Source organism: Gallus gallus, chromosome 8 (genome assembly GCF_016699485.2).
Source record: "Gallus gallus isolate bGalGal1 chromosome 8, bGalGal1.mat.broiler.GRCg7b, whole genome shotgun sequence".
Taxonomy (NCBI): Eukaryota; Metazoa; Chordata; class Aves; order Galliformes; family Phasianidae; genus Gallus; species Gallus gallus.
The window spans coordinates 29,235,722-29,250,504 of NC_052539.1; the positions used below are offsets into that span (position 1 = coordinate 29,235,722).

Below are 14,783 nucleotides of genomic sequence, written 5' to 3' on the forward strand. Positions count from 1 at the left end.
GCAGCAGAGGATGGACGAGGAGCAACAGTGTTAAATCCATTGGTTGGTCTGTGGTAGCATCCATTGGCACTCCAGTCCATGTCTGTGCTGGAATCTGGAGCAGAAGGAACAGGTGATGTGAAAAGCTCATAGCCAGCCCTGTGCATGCTGCATGGTGTTACCTGCACACAGACACCACCGCCTCTGGATGTCAGTGACGTGAGGGCTGACAATTGCCTGCACATACCATCCTTTCCTGGTTCACATAAGAACATGGTGAACCCACCGAAATAAAACACTGGGTTTTGGTTTTTTTTGGGTTTTTTGTTTGTTTGTTTGTTTTGTTTTTGTGACAGAATAAGAAAGAAGCGCTCATCTAGCTCTCTTGGTATCTGCCAACAGCTATAAAATAAAAGCAAACAGTAAGGACGCAAGCTGCCTCTAGCTCCCCAGGCCAGGTATGAGCCAGCCACAATATATCAGCCATAACCACTGTGTCTTGCCAGCACAGACATTAGTCCCTGCCTTGTTTCTCCATCCTCAAAATCTGAGCAAGCTCGTATGTCCTGCAAGAGCATCCCCAAGGCTGAGAAGTGGGAGGTATTTCAAAGCAGTGGGTGAAGAACTGAGGGTGCTTTGCTGGCAGCCTCCCTGCCTGCAGCCAGGCCAGTGTAGGGGTAGAGGTGGTTTTCCCAGCACACAGTGACACACAGCTGTATGTAAAAGCCCCCTTTCCCACTGGCTCTGCTGTCCTGACACTGCCTGCAAAGAGAATAATAATACTGAAAATGCAGCCAAGAGTGGTACAAAATAATCATTTGTGTGTCCCCCATTAGCATCATTTTTCAATGAGCAAACCCAAGGGATGTGAGGCACTGACCTTGATTCCCTGGGGGGAAGGGAACAGCCCAGCACTGCTTTTCCCATCCGTGTTGCAGGCCTGAAAGCACCCTGCAATCAGGAGCAGAACTCCTTCCAATTCCTCCCCAGCATTTCTCTGCTGAGCTCTCACTGTGTGTCTCTCCACAGGAATTTCTTAGGGTATTTATTAGCATTAAGATCAATAGTTATCAAATCTTTCCCTATTCTATCAAAAAATGATACTTGTAAACAACATTGTAAGAGGGCATTTGGAACCTCCTAAGCATTTCCTTCATTCTTTATAAAATCTGAACTCCTCAGAAAGCCTGAATTCGTGCTGCCATCTTCTGGAAGGAGAACTTCAGCAAAATGGAGACGTTTTATGAACGTTTTTATAAAGAAAGGCTGAGGGAACTGGGCTTGTTTAGCTTGGAGAAGGCTCCATAGAGACATCATTGTAGCCTTCCAATACTTGAAGGGAGCATATAAAGAGGAGGGGGAACGGCTGTTTACATGGGTGGATGGTGATAGGACAAGGGAGAATGGTTTTAAACTGAGACAGGGGAGGTTTAGATTGGATATTAGGAAGAAGTTCTTCACTCAGAGGGTGGTGACGCACTGTTCCCAGGTTGCCCAAGGAGGCTGTGGATGCCCCATCCCTGGAGGCATTCAAGGCCAGGCTGGATGTGGCTCTGGGCAGCCTGGGCTGGTGGTTGGTGACCCTGCACATAGCAGGGGGTTGGAATGAGATGAGCATTGTGGTCCTTTTCAACCCAGGCCTTTCTGTGATTCTATGGTTTTCCCACAGAAAAGAGTGGATCTGCTTCACTTCTCTGCAGTTGCTCTGCTTAATTGTAAAGGACTAATTCTCTTGACTGACACTGAACATCTATAGAAAGACCTCATGAACTATATGAAGGTGCTAAGCGTGAAAAACAAGCAGAAAAGGTAACAAAAAAAAAAATCCTGGTACTCTGTAAGGGTTTGCTCTTGTATCAGGGGCACAACTCACAGTAGGAACTCCCCTGCACCTCTGCAAGTTTGTAATCGTTTTATAGAAGCCAGTAAGCAAATTACGCCACTCCTCAGTATTCTCTTTCAGATTAGGAGAGGCTGCAGCTGCAGGAGTGCTCCCATGCCAAGTGTGAGCAGTTACACAGCCCCTCACTCGGTCTTTGTTGCTCCGAGGACAGCAGGGGTGCGTCTGAGGGCCCAGGGAGAGCCTGGCTGCCCGAGTGCTGCAGGGCACGGAGGGAGGGCCAGCCTGCAGCACCCACACTGCCACACGTATCAAAACAGGGGGCCACAGTAAAGTAGAGGGAAAAGGTTTTGTTAGACCTAGAGAAGGACAGTAATACATGGCAATAGGGTATAAAAAGGAACCACGTTTTAAAAATGCAAGAATTTTGCTAGTAAGCAGCAGTCACAGAAGCAAGAGCCCTCTACAAATTCATTTTAAATTCAGTATCTGTTCAAGGACAGCACCAAGGAAGAAATAGAATTATATCCGCTAAATACGTCCAGGAAGGAAACAGTGGAGGATGAGGTACTATGATACAAATGTACAAAGTAAATGAAGTCCTTCACATGAGGGTTCATTGCTGGGTAGGCACAGTTGGATGATTACAGAGTGAAATATCTGTACTGTGAAGGCATCTAGGAGCATTGGGCATGGAGACTGATGGAGTGGCAGAAAGGGCACCCAGTGACCAGCCAACAGCGTGTAACACCCAGCATGTAACATCCAGCCAACAGCACACAGCAAGCAGCAACACCCTGCAGTGCCCAGCAAACAGGAGCTGCTGCTGTGCCATGCTCAGATCAGCACAGAGATGAGGACCAGCAGCAAGGGAAGTTCAGGGCCAGCAAATCCGCTTGTGCTGAGGAACAGCAACAGGCAGAACATGGACTAAAACAAGACGGATCTTTGCAGTCTCTTGTCCTAATGCCCTTTCAGAAGAGAGTTACTTTTTCTAACGCTGGACAGCTAGAACAAATTAGGCCTGACTTAGCCTTCAAGTATTGTTACCAGGCAACTTGTTTTACTGGGAAGAGGAAAACAAACTGTTGTCTGAGCAATGCATAGAAAAAATATGACCAAGAAAACTGCCACCAGCAAGCCGCTGCCAACCGGCAGAGCACCCGGCCCAGTCAGGGTCCTGCCTGGATGTACTCCTGGGAAACATCAGGAACATCAGAGCCAGCTCTGCTTTCAGCCCTGATCCACTTAGCAGTGTGTTTTAGGCATGCATTTATGTATGTGTAGTGAGATACTTTCTTCTCCTTTTTTAATTCTTATTGTTATTTAAAGTAGGTGATAATGTATGTTTAATTCCAGCATTTTAGCTATGTATTAGTAGTTTAACAGAGTGTTAGCAGTTTAACACAGCACGTGGCTAAAAATACTCCGTGGATGAAAAACTGTGGAACCCAGCGATGTGTATGGAGGGTGGGAGGTGTCAGAGAACGGCCGGAGCACACCAAGCAGTGAGAACACTGCTGGAGATGAGCCTTTTAGTCGTTAAATAGGCAGGATTTCTGTAAATGCTAAACAAGAGACATGATGGGATGTTATTTTCCCTAATCTGTTCATGCTGTAATTATGGACTCCATACTCCAGCTAAAAAGATCATCTATCTTAAGCTGAGTATCTCAATTGCTTTTTCTCCAATAGATTACAGATATTAGCTTCAAATGGCAACTAAAAACGGCAAAGAGGTTTCAAGTACAGCCGACGTGCCTGTAAAATATTTAACATTTGCCTCACACACAGCGTTAAGAGAATTCTTTATGTCTATTTTTGCAGAAGCTTTTTCTACCTAAATTAGGTATGGCTAACAAATTAATTGACTCTGCGCAGAAAAACTAATCGGGGTGGGGGGGGGGGGGGGTGGAGGGAAGGATATTTGCAGTCATATGTTCTCTACTGTGTTCCCTTTTTTCTAATAGCACAGTGATATTAATACTAACACACGTGGTTTGTTATTCTATGATCTGATCCAGGCCTTGAGGAGGATTTCTGCACACGAGTGCCTTTCCACAGCACCACAGACACACAAAGAATGCACTCAAAGTAAACTAGGAGCACAGTGAGCCAAAATAGATAAGGGCTGAAATCAAGGCAGAAGATGTGCCCACGAGAGCTGCAGGTGGGAGCCGCCCATGGCACAGCCGGGGCTCCTGCAGGAGGGCAGGATTCCGCCCTTTGTGGCTCAGATCTGCACTGCTGGTTTTCTCAGTGTTTTTTAAATTCACACAATGAGTGCTTTTAAGGAATATCACATCTTTGCAATTATGTCTATACGAGAGCTCAGTCCAAATTATGAAATGACACCAAATCTCAACATTGCCATAAACACTCACAGCTTGAACATTTTATTGGAGGCAACGGTGTGACTGCACGTCTGCTGCTGGAAGCATGTGAGAGTGCTGCTCCTGGGAGAAAAACACACCTCAGTAGGATTTAGGTTTATTATGATTAAGTGAAACAGCCATGCTCAGAGATGCATGTGCTTTGTTTAACATTACACCCCGGTGCAGGAGCTGGTGAAATAAGGCGTGTTGGTAGAGAAGGCCAGCAGTGGGAGAAACTGACCAAAGGAATTGCTCTGCAGGGTTGTAATTCAGCATACTCCGAATCATACCCACTGGCATTTAGGACAACACTAAGTATTTACTGATATTCAGCTAGACAGAGACATTGTCATTATCTAGTCTGACCTTCCAGATAAGACAGCTCGTCTTCATTCAGTATTCCTATCTGAAGCCCATAATTTCCGTCTGAATAGAGCAGAGACATCCAATTTGATTTAGTGACTCCAAGTGATCGACCAGATCTCTAAGTGGGCTGTTCCTAAGGCCAATTACACTGGCTGTTAAATAATTGCTCTCTATTTATTCTCCACACGTGTTTCTCACACCAGCTTGCAGTCACAGGGTGAATCCCTCGCAGGGGTCACACAGATGCTGACCACGTCACCCCCTCCTGTCTCTGCATACACCCAGACAGTTCATGTGGCTCTGTGTCACCCGTGGGGTGTGCCTCGATGTGCTGAGGGGGAGGGGGAAGGAAGGCAGTGGGTGAGGGCTTCCTGCGCAGCAGCCTTTCACAAAGTAAAGAAGGCTGCAGCAGGCTGCAGAGGCTGATGAAACCTCCACAGGAGGAGCGGCAAGAAGCCCCAGCCAGCTCACAGCATAGGTGCTGTCACACTGATTTTCCTGTTGTTGCTGACAACAATTAAAATGTGCAAATACTGAGAAGTTTATTTTGAATGACAGCTCTTAAGCCAAACCCTTTTCATTGCCCATTGAATAATCAGGTAACCGCTGTCACTCTGTGCCCAGCTACAGCAGTGCAGAGCTTGCACAATGCTCCCTGGCCATGAGCACAGGGCTGCCCTGGGGAACTACTGGCCTTGGCACCAACAGCAGCAGTTCCACAGGGCCGGGGTGCAGCTGGAAAGGTGGCTCACAGATGTTAATCAGGTCAGTGAACAGAACCACAGAATCACAGAATGGTGATTGGGTTGGGTTGGAAGTGGGTTGGAAGGGACCTCAAGGACCACGAACCTCCAACCCCCCCACCGCAGGCAGGGCCACCGACCTCCACTTTAATACCAGCCCAGGATGCCCAGGGCACTCAGAGCAAGAGAGAAAAGCAGAGATGTGGTTTCAAGAGGATGCAGGGTGCTCATGTAGAGCCGCAGTGACACCCCACACCCATAAAGCAGCAGGAAGGCATACATTGTCCCGGCTGTAATCTTCTGTGTACAGATATGAAAAACGATGGATTTTTGGTGTTTTTTTTAAAGTTCCTGAATTATTTTTGGTAGCTTTTTTTTTACTTTTTGCTTTTTTTTTTTTCCCCGTAGTGCTTTTCGAGCATTGATTTTGCCGTAAGATTTACGCGCAGACAAATCCTGCTTCTATCCCCGATTCTGGAGCCTGCAGCCCCGCAGACTCCATAGGAGGCCGAGGCCCACGGGTACAAAAAGCAGCTCCGGGCGGAGCACCTACAAACACCGCGACACACCGCGCCCGGCAGCCCGGCGCCGCTCCAGCACCTGCGCACGGCGCGCCGCGTCCGCCCCCTGCCCGCTCCGGCGCTTCCGGGTAGGCGGTGCCCGTCGGTGCTCGGCGGAGCGCGGGGCGATGGCGGCGGAGGGCGGGCGGAGCGCGGCGCGGCGGGAGGCCACGGGGCGGCGGCTGGAGCGGTTCGCCGCGCTCCGAGGTGGGGCGGCGGGCGCGGGGAGGGCCGGCGGGGTGCGGGGCGGGCGCGGACCGCTGCCGTGGCTCTGCGGCCCCGCATAGAGCGCGGCCCGGGCCCGGCGCTGACCGCGTTCCGCCCCGCCGGACAGGCAGAGCCGTGCGGGCCGGCGAGTTCTGGGACCTGGTCGCCATCACCGCCGCCGACGCGGAGCAGGAGCGGGCCTTCCGGCGGCAGCTGGCCGCCAAGCTGCGGGGCGGGGAGCTGCCGCTGGGCGTGCGGTACCACGTCTTCGTGGATCCCCCGGGACCCAAAATCGGTGCGTGCCCCGCTCGGCAGCCGTGGGAGCGGCCGGTTCCGTGCGGGACGGAGGGCGGAGCGGCCGTGTCAGACTGCGGGGCGTAGGGCGGCTGTGCAGCCGGTGTGATGTTACCCGCACCTGGTGCCTCCTCTGTTCTTTCAGTTATCTACACTCACGTAGTACACCCGTGTAATTGCACTCATTTTGCGTCACGCTGAAGTCCACTTTGTGTGTGCCCGCTACAACAGCTCTCTTGCAATGGAAAGGCTTCCAAATCCTGCTAAAAGATGTGTCCCTTGCAGTACAAACGCAGGTCCTAATGCTATTACACAGCATATTATTGCCATTCCTGGCACAGCATTGTGGGTTTGTGCTTCTCAGGCTTCGTGTAAGGTAATTTGGGCAGTGAAAATTTCTATTCTGATTACTGGGACACCATCATGGTGGTCTGAGTGGGTGCACACTGCTCATACAGCATGGCTCTCTTCTACATTCCTAGTGTGGGATATGTCTGACTCGTGGGGGTTTTGTGACTCCATACTGCTGGCTTTGCCCTGGTAGTTCACACCGATATATTTCAATAAGTTAACCAATGTGCCACGAAACCTGGAAGGAGGGTGTCTGCCGTATGTAGAGGGTAACCAATCTCAGCAGTCTATCTCAGTATAGAACAGCAGGCACAGGTTAATTTCATAAGTGACAACTCATTTTCTGCAGCAGAAAAAAACAACAGTTAATAAACATACCAGGGTGCTTCACGTATCAGTGAGTGAATTGTTGGTGCTCTTACAATAAAATGCTTTTTTCTTTAGGAAATGGTGGATCGACGCTTCATGTTCTGCAGTGCCTAGAAAATCTCTACGGTGATAAATGGACTTCTTTTATCGTGCTGCTAATTCATTCTGGTAAGTCCTGTTTCACATTCCGCACTTTAAGATGTCACCTTTAAGAAACAAACGAAAAGACAATGTTGATAGATAAAGAATTGGAATTCTGAAATACAGCTCTCTCAGAAAAGGGATCTCAGGTGTAGCTGAAGTGGTCATTTGCATTTGCCCTGGAACTTCTGCGGATGTTGCTGTCGCTTAAGCATTTCAGCGCTTCAGCTCTTTGACCTGTCAGAATCTCAGAATTAAGCTTCTGCCTTGAAATGCCCACTTAAGCAGTCTCTTCCTCCCTGTAGGCTGCACAGGGGTCCTAGGGGTCGTGTAAATACGGAACAAATGTTTGCTGCCTTACCCAGTTTGCCAAAGCCCTTCCAAAAGCTGTAGCCGGAAAACTGTTTCCACTTTGCACAGAAGAAAGAAACCAGGTCAGAGAATCCTAGAATGATTTGGGTTGGAAGGGACCTTACAGATCGTCCAGTTCCACCTCCCCTCTGCTATGGGCAGGGTTTTCATCCACTAAATAAGAGGTCACCTTACCAAGCTGTCGCTAGTTTGACTCATATCTCCCTTAAATTGCTTTGGGATGCTTTTTCTTTCTCCCTTAGTTTTCAAGCAAACAGCAGGAGTCATTTATTTTCTATATTTATAGGCAGGTTGTTTGTATTCCAGCCCTGAATCAAACTAAAGGTCACAAAATCAACCACAGGTTTAATAAAGGCTATTTAAGGCATACTGAATTTTGGACATTAGCTCAGATCTGTCTCAAAAGGAGAAGTGCCCGGCATAGGACCCACCCCATAGCCATGTGGTCTCTAAGAAAGTGTACTCTGTATCACTTAAGATGTCTTTTTCTTCAAGGTGGTTACAGTCAGCGTTTACCAAATGCCAGTGCACTGGGCAAGATTTTCACAGCCTTGCCTTTCGGCGATCCTGTTTACCAGATGCTGGAGCTGAAGCTTGCCATGTACATTGATTTCCCCAGTCACATGAAACCAGGAATTCTCATTACTTGCTCAGATGACATAGAGCTTTACAGCACTGGCCTCACAGAAACGATCATGTTTGATAAGCCTGGATTCACTGCTTTAGCTCACCCTTCAGATGTGACAGTTGGGACCACTCATGGAGTGTTTGTTTTAGATCCATCCAGTTTCTCAGGAGAAGGAGGACTTGAATACGCATCTTGCCATCGTTTCTTGCACAAACCGGATGTCGAGACCATGCACCGGTGTGGTGCTGTCTGTGTAAGAAGGAATTCTTCTCAGCTGGATTCCCTTGCAGACCACAGTGACTCGGAGGTGGACTCGGAGTGTGTGTATACAGACAGCATATTTTACATTGATCATAGCACTGCAAAACAGTTACTGGCATTCTATAAGCAAATTGATACTCTGTGCTGTGAAGTAGATGCATATGGTGACTTCTTGCAGGCCCTGGGTCATGGAACCACTCCAGATTACACAAAAAATACAAGTCAAGTGACAAAAGAGGAATCACAGTTAGCGGAGGTACGGCAGAAGCTCTGTTCTCTTCTGAAGGGAACTTCACTTAATGTCATAGTCTTAAACAACTCTAAGTTCTATCACATTGGAACTACTCGAGAGTATTTGTTTCATTTTACATCTGATAGCAAACTGAAATATGAGCTTAACTTACTGCCTGAGCCTTTTAGCGTCTCTTCTGACAAAGCTGAGACCGGATCAGCAAGTATCATTCAAAGTATACTTGAGCCTGGCTGTTTTGTAGGACCTGGATCCATTATTGAGTACTCCAGAATTGGACCTCGAGTGTTGGTAGGGAAGAACTGCATTATTAGTGGATCCTGCATCAATTTGGAAGTAGACATACCTTCAAACTGTTTTCTGAGTTCGTTAAGTGTAAAACTTGATGATCAGGTGAAGTATGTAAGTATGGTGTTTAGCATAGAAGATGACTTGAAGAAGAATGTGGAATTGCTGTCAGATACAAATTCACTGCGATTTTTTGGAGTCAGCCTACAAGAATGCTTGGACCTGTGGGGTGTGCAGGTTTCAAACCAGCTCTTCTCTGGTGATAACTCACGGTTTGGGTTGTGGACTGCTAGGATTTTTCCTGTTTGTTCCAGCTTAAGTGAGTCGGTTAGAATGTCACTGAGCATGTTAAATTCTGTGCAGCGTGTGTCAGCTTTTGCATTAAATGGCTTTAAGCTCCTGTCTGTTGAGGAAATGCTTGCCTACAAAGATGTGGAAGACATGCTGAAATTTAGAAATCAAATTCGTGATGAAATCTGTCTACAAAGACAAAAAGATAAATCTGGTTTGTAGGAGGACTGGTGCTTGAACAAATGTCCTGCCTTTAATCTGTCTGCAATTTGTGGATGATTTATTACTTGCCAGTTCGTAGTAATTGTAAGCAAAACGTACAACGGATCTTTTCAGTGTTCCTTCTAAGCAAAAGCATAAAGAAGGAGTGGAGTCCTGGTCGTAGTCTTAGACTGCCATGTCTGGCACGTGGCTCAGCAGGCCAGCGCTCCATTAGACACACAATAAAGTAGAAAGTTATTAGTGGCTTTCTGTCTCAGAATTCCTTCTGTGGAGTGCTGCTGTCCTGCTCAGGTGTGCTGGACCAACTGCAGGCCAGACAGGTAAGAGGTGGCTGCTTCTACTCACACTCCTGCACCAGGGGTACCCTCTGAGATGTGCTTGCCATTATTCTCATAATGGAGCAGGCATAGATTTGGTTTACTAAATAAGGAAATTAAACTGCTTTAAGTTTTTATGCTACTCCATGTTTCCCTTCTACAATAAATATTCTTGTCTAGAATTCTAGAAATAGATGTTGGTCGGTGTTAGCCAGCAGCAATGTCAGCAGTCCGAATGAATTTATTCCACAGATATCAAAATATCTGGATCTGTGTTGTTTTTCATTTTACAATAAAATCAGGTTTCCTGCAGTGTATGTGAAAAACCTTAAAATCACTGTTTTGATACAGAGCCATGTTAACAATTTTTCCATATGTTTTTATATGTGTCTATGTTCACATACTTGTTCTATGATTTCATTCTTGGATTTTACACTTGCTCATAAGCACTTCTATGTGTAAGCTTCTACTTGTTCCCAGTGAGCCACAGGGACTGTATGTGTTCTCATTAAATGTCTGATGTACCCATAACCTTTTCTTACTATCAATAAAATAGTGGTGATTTGCAGAAAGTAGTGGAAATGTTCTAACAAGTAGAGAAAATGGACCGTGCCATGAGAATGGCAGTGCATGGCCATGCTCTCATTAAGTACCCTGACAGTAAAAGGTAAAGCTCTGCGTTCACCAGACAGACCTTCACTGCTTTATTGCAGCTTGGTGGTTTTGTTGGGCACGGGGTGAGCAGTTCAGCAGGCAGAGAAAGCGTGGGAGCTGCAGAGCACAGAAGGGTGTTCAGTCTATAAAGGATGTGATGTCAATTTTGAGTTAATCACTATTTGTGCTGAGGGGGAGGAGGTAACAAACAGCCAGTATTTCTGTCAGTCCTTCATGATGCATTTGAAAAATGGTCTAATGCATTTCTTTAGGCAGGAGATAATTGTTTGCTTTATGTATTACAGTGCTTAACTAGTGTGCATGTTTTTTAGCTGTAACAAATCCTTGTCCTTAAAGCAAGGGCTATCTCATAATGTGATGACACCTTATTAAAGGACTTCAAACTGGGCAGTTCCTGGCAGTAATAACCAAAGTTTGCTGTACAGAGTATCTTACTTGTATTGCATTTTACAAAGTTTGGCTTCTTTCTCACAGTTCAACTGCTAAAGCAAGTGACAAGTTTGTTCTCATTCAACCAGCTGGAATTGTCCCACAGCAACTGAGAGACTTATCCAAGGCCACGCAGTAACATTTAACAGTAAGGCAACTGCAGTTCTGCTGTTACTGGTTTCTAACATCAGATCCTGAGAACAAGGCTACTGTGGCATCTTGCTTGTCACTTTCCTCTGGTCCAAACAATAAAGGGTGCAATGCTGAAAGTGAGGGATGGGGCCTCCTAACAACAGGAGGCATGTGCTGAAACTTGGAGCTTGATTTTAATAAAGGCTCGCTGAGTTTCCTAGGTGGATGCAGAATTTGTGTGGGCCTTCAGATCCTGCCTGTCTCCATCCATCCTGAAGTGCAACTCCGATGGATACGGTCTCAAAAAGATGGATGTTGAATGGTTTTATTCATGTCAGCTTTCTTTAATTAGTTTTGCTCTGTTGCGTAATAATGGGGCTCATACTGAACACGATCTTAATGATTGCACTGACTGCTTTGAGAATGTGTAATAGTGGACAGAGATGTAGCCGTAGTGTATGTATTACATTATGGAATTTGGGAGAAGAGAGTTAGCTCGGTAACCTTTTAGGCAGGAAATTAAAATGTGAGCAATTGGGCACTTAGAAAAGAACATAGGGAAAGGCAGCTGAAATTAGTTTAAGAAAAATAAAGAGGAGCAAAGAGAGATATCTGTGCCAGAAGGATGTGGGGAGCCAAGGTAGAAAAGTTCCATCTTTTGGATCTCCTTGGCTTGGATAAGGAGTTTGTGCTGCTCAGCATTTCCAGCTTCATGTTCCTCAGTCTGATGCAACAGATTCCTTTCTTCCTCTCTGCGCATGTGGGAGATTAATCCCTGTGCAAATGCCACTGTAGTACTGCGATAACAGAAATAGCAGTGCTGTGCTTCTGTACGCTCCTCTAATCCACTGCCACACAGGGGATGTTGTGAGCACCTGCTTTGTTATGTGGGCTATAGGCTCCCTACTTAGTAGGGAGTATATACTCCCTCCTACTTTAGTTGTATGGTGGTATATTTTAATGCCCTGTTCACGCGGCATACCTGAGTGTTACCAAAAATTGTATAGCTTAGTATTCTGTAGTTGCATCTGAATCCTTACTGAGAAAACATTGCTCTCAACATTTCAGTGCTGCTTGGACAGATGTTAATTAGAAATGGTCTAACCCAGGAGTCGGTGTAGTTCTCTCTCTGGTGTCTGTAAGCAGGCTGGGCTGCTATTAATTTTTCCCCTGGATTCAAGTATTCTGTGATTGCTTCACACAGCCAGCAGTGTGCTTCACACCCCACGCTGCAGTTGTTCCCAGCAGTGCAGTGTGGGTGCCCCACTGCCTCCCTGGGTGTGGGTATGGGTGGGCTGGGAGGCGGCCTGTGAGGGCAGTGGGGCTGCAACAGCTCCCTCCTTGCTCTGCCACTATGCAGCCTGCACAAGGAGGGGGGGGGGAGGGCGAAATGCAGCACTGTGAATGCTTGCATGTTGAATACGAGGGAAAAGCCAGCCCTTGAGCCTCGAGGAGGTGAGGGAGCCATGTGAGAGCTGCAGCAGGAGCTGTAGAACCTGACAGAACCCCTCATGCAGGGCTCACACAGCCCTGGGCAGACCTCCAAGCACTTCTGAAGCTGCTCTGAGAGCACAGGTGATGAAGAACAGGCAGATCTGTCTTTTTTTTTAACAGCCAAAGGGAAAGACCCTAAGGGCCGGATCACAAAATGCTCAGAAAGCTCCATGTGTCACCAAGTTCCAAGCCCAGGCAGTGGAGGGAGGCTCGTGGCCAAGAGTCCTGCAGGCTCATGGGTCGGGAGGTGGCCACAAGTTTGCTCCTGGGCTGCACAGCTGCAGCTGTGCTCAGGAGAGTGAAGAAAAGCAGTACTAAGGTACCAAAAGCAGTGGCAGAGCGGGTACCCATAGGGTGCTGTTCTTACGGCCCTCCTCGTTGCTTGGCAACTGGATGTGGAGGATCAGTTCAGAGGCTGGTGCATTTTGCAAATATTTGGTCGCATATCACAGGGCATCTTGTCAGCAGTTCAAAGTCTTCCAAAATACATCCTGGGTTTTACGTGTAAATCAGTGCAAATAAATGGATGAGCTCATGATGTGCCAGGAGCTATCATGGGAGTTCAAGTTTGTTTGTGATGGGATGCAGCTTGCCGAAGATTTGATGTGTCTGTATTATATTTACATGTCTTTTTACCTGAAATCCTCGACTGAGAAAACTAAACAGAACAACTGTCAAGGTCAATCAGCAGACTTTAAATATATGTGTGTGTGTACGTATCAACATACACATATGAAGTAAATGTTAAAAAGAAATAAAAGAAGAAAGAGATGCAGAAAAGAGCAGAAATCCCAAAACGGGATGGGAAAATGAGTTTGAAGTCTTTTTGTTTGAAGGGAAATGTATATGAAAGGGGCAGACAGCAGATGAGCAGATCTGTGCTAACCAGACTAAAGGAGGTTCGGATTATGTGAGTGGAAGGCAGCACTATTTTGCTATTGACCAATTTTCTTGCATGGCTCTTAAGCAGAGACTCTTAGAGGAATCATCTGTGCACACCACCTCAATTTATTATGGAATTGTTTCTTTGCTCATATGTGTCAGCACAAAGCCCAGTAGCCCACTTTGGTCTCTTCAGCCTTCAATCTACCTGGACCGTGGGTGTTTTTAAGCATTACTGTGACGTTGGGACATGACTAAAATGATAACAAGGAGGTCAGTATGAACGTATCCATACAGATCCTGGCCCTCCACTGATTTGTGCACAGCCTGCTTGGAATGTGAGCAAAGCAGCTCAAATACCCTCTAATTTGGGGAAAGTCCAACTGGAGCGGGGCCAGAGCACAAGGAAGAGCCTCCCTCGTTAGCAGTTTGAGTCTGCATGGGTGATGGGCCAGCTGTCTCCAGGTCATGCCCTTCGTTAGCAGCCTGATGGGCGTATTGGCCTGTGGAGCTGCAGCTGTGTGGCTGCGAAGGGAAGGAACCTTCATGGCGGTTCTCTGCATAAGGACAGAAAAATACAAAGTAAACATACTGAATTCCTGACAGCAAACTCAGTTTCGGTTTAATTTGGTGTGGTGTCCTCAGTGTAGCAGCATGTGCAAATGTTACCAAAGGGGAAGAAGTCAGTATTCTCTGGTATGAGACAATGTATACATTGTAATTAGAACAGCCAGGTGCTCCAAAACCATCCTGTGTGCTACAGCTGGTGTTAACATCGTCAGTTGAGACCTTCTCTGGCCTCTTCCAACCGAGGACCCTCAGTGCTCCTTGGGGATCCTGAGGGGCTGTTTGGGATTCAGCCTCATTAATGCCTTTCTCTGTACAGAATTGGTAACCAGCTGCCAAATTGCCTCCTCTCCGCCAGTTTTATGTATGCAACAGATGAGAGCAAACATTTCTACTGGAACAGACAGTGGATTTTTAAGGAGGCTGATCAGGTACCTGTATTATTTTTTCCCACTGGGCAGCACATGCTGTTGCACTCCGTGCCATTGTTGCATGACATTCCATTTGGCACAGGGTTTATTTTTAGCCAGAGACTATCAGAGTGTTTTTCAGTAGGACCGTCGCTGCTCTTGAACAGGGAATCGTATTACTGCAGGAACTTTGCTGAAACAAAGAAGAGATATTGAACAAATGGGAAATTACAAATCTAGACCAACCCAAACTTGCACCGGTAATTAACGTTGTGATTTTTTTAAGCTACAGTATTCCATACCTCCATCTGCAAGAAGCAAATGGTATTTTAGGAGATAA

The 14,783-nt window shown here is 46.8% G+C and overlaps 2 protein-coding genes across 8 annotated transcripts in view; both read left to right on the forward strand.

Moving 5' to 3' along the window:
• Positions 1 to 5,928: 5,928 nt before the first annotated feature.
• FPGT (fucose-1-phosphate guanylyltransferase) lies at positions 5,929 to 10,426 on the forward strand. Of its 2 annotated transcripts, NM_001204815.2 has the most exons (4): positions 5,980 to 6,070; positions 6,198 to 6,365; positions 7,160 to 7,252; positions 8,093 to 10,426. In NM_001204815.2, the coding sequence occupies exons 1-4, from the start codon at positions 5,992 to 5,994 to the stop codon at positions 9,535 to 9,537; spliced, it is 1,785 nt and encodes a 594-aa protein (NP_001191744.2). In that variant the 5' UTR covers positions 5,980 to 5,991; the 3' UTR covers positions 9,538 to 10,426. The 2 variants fall into 2 exon arrangements, with proteins under 2 accessions (XP_046800150.1, NP_001191744.2); XM_046944194.1 differs by lacking the exon at positions 6,198 to 6,365 and having other exon boundaries at positions 5,929 to 6,070; positions 8,093 to 10,422.
• Positions 10,427 to 14,472: 4,046 nt separating this feature from the next.
• Positions 14,473 to 14,783, forward strand: part of TNNI3K (TNNI3 interacting kinase) — a 44,647-nt gene continuing 44,336 nt past the window's right edge. For 5 of the 6 annotated variants that reach the window (XR_001467870.4, XR_005861784.2, XM_040704442.2 and 2 more), the window contains exon 1: positions 14,599 to 14,703. Coding sequence is in view for 4 of the 6 variants with exons in the window: in XM_040704442.2 (XP_040560376.1) it covers positions 14,664 to 14,703 (40 nt within the window). In the remaining 2 variants the exon portion in view is untranslated. Of the gene's footprint in view, positions 14,704 to 14,783 lie in introns of all 6 variants that reach the window. The other variant, NM_001204816.3, reaches the window with a different exon arrangement.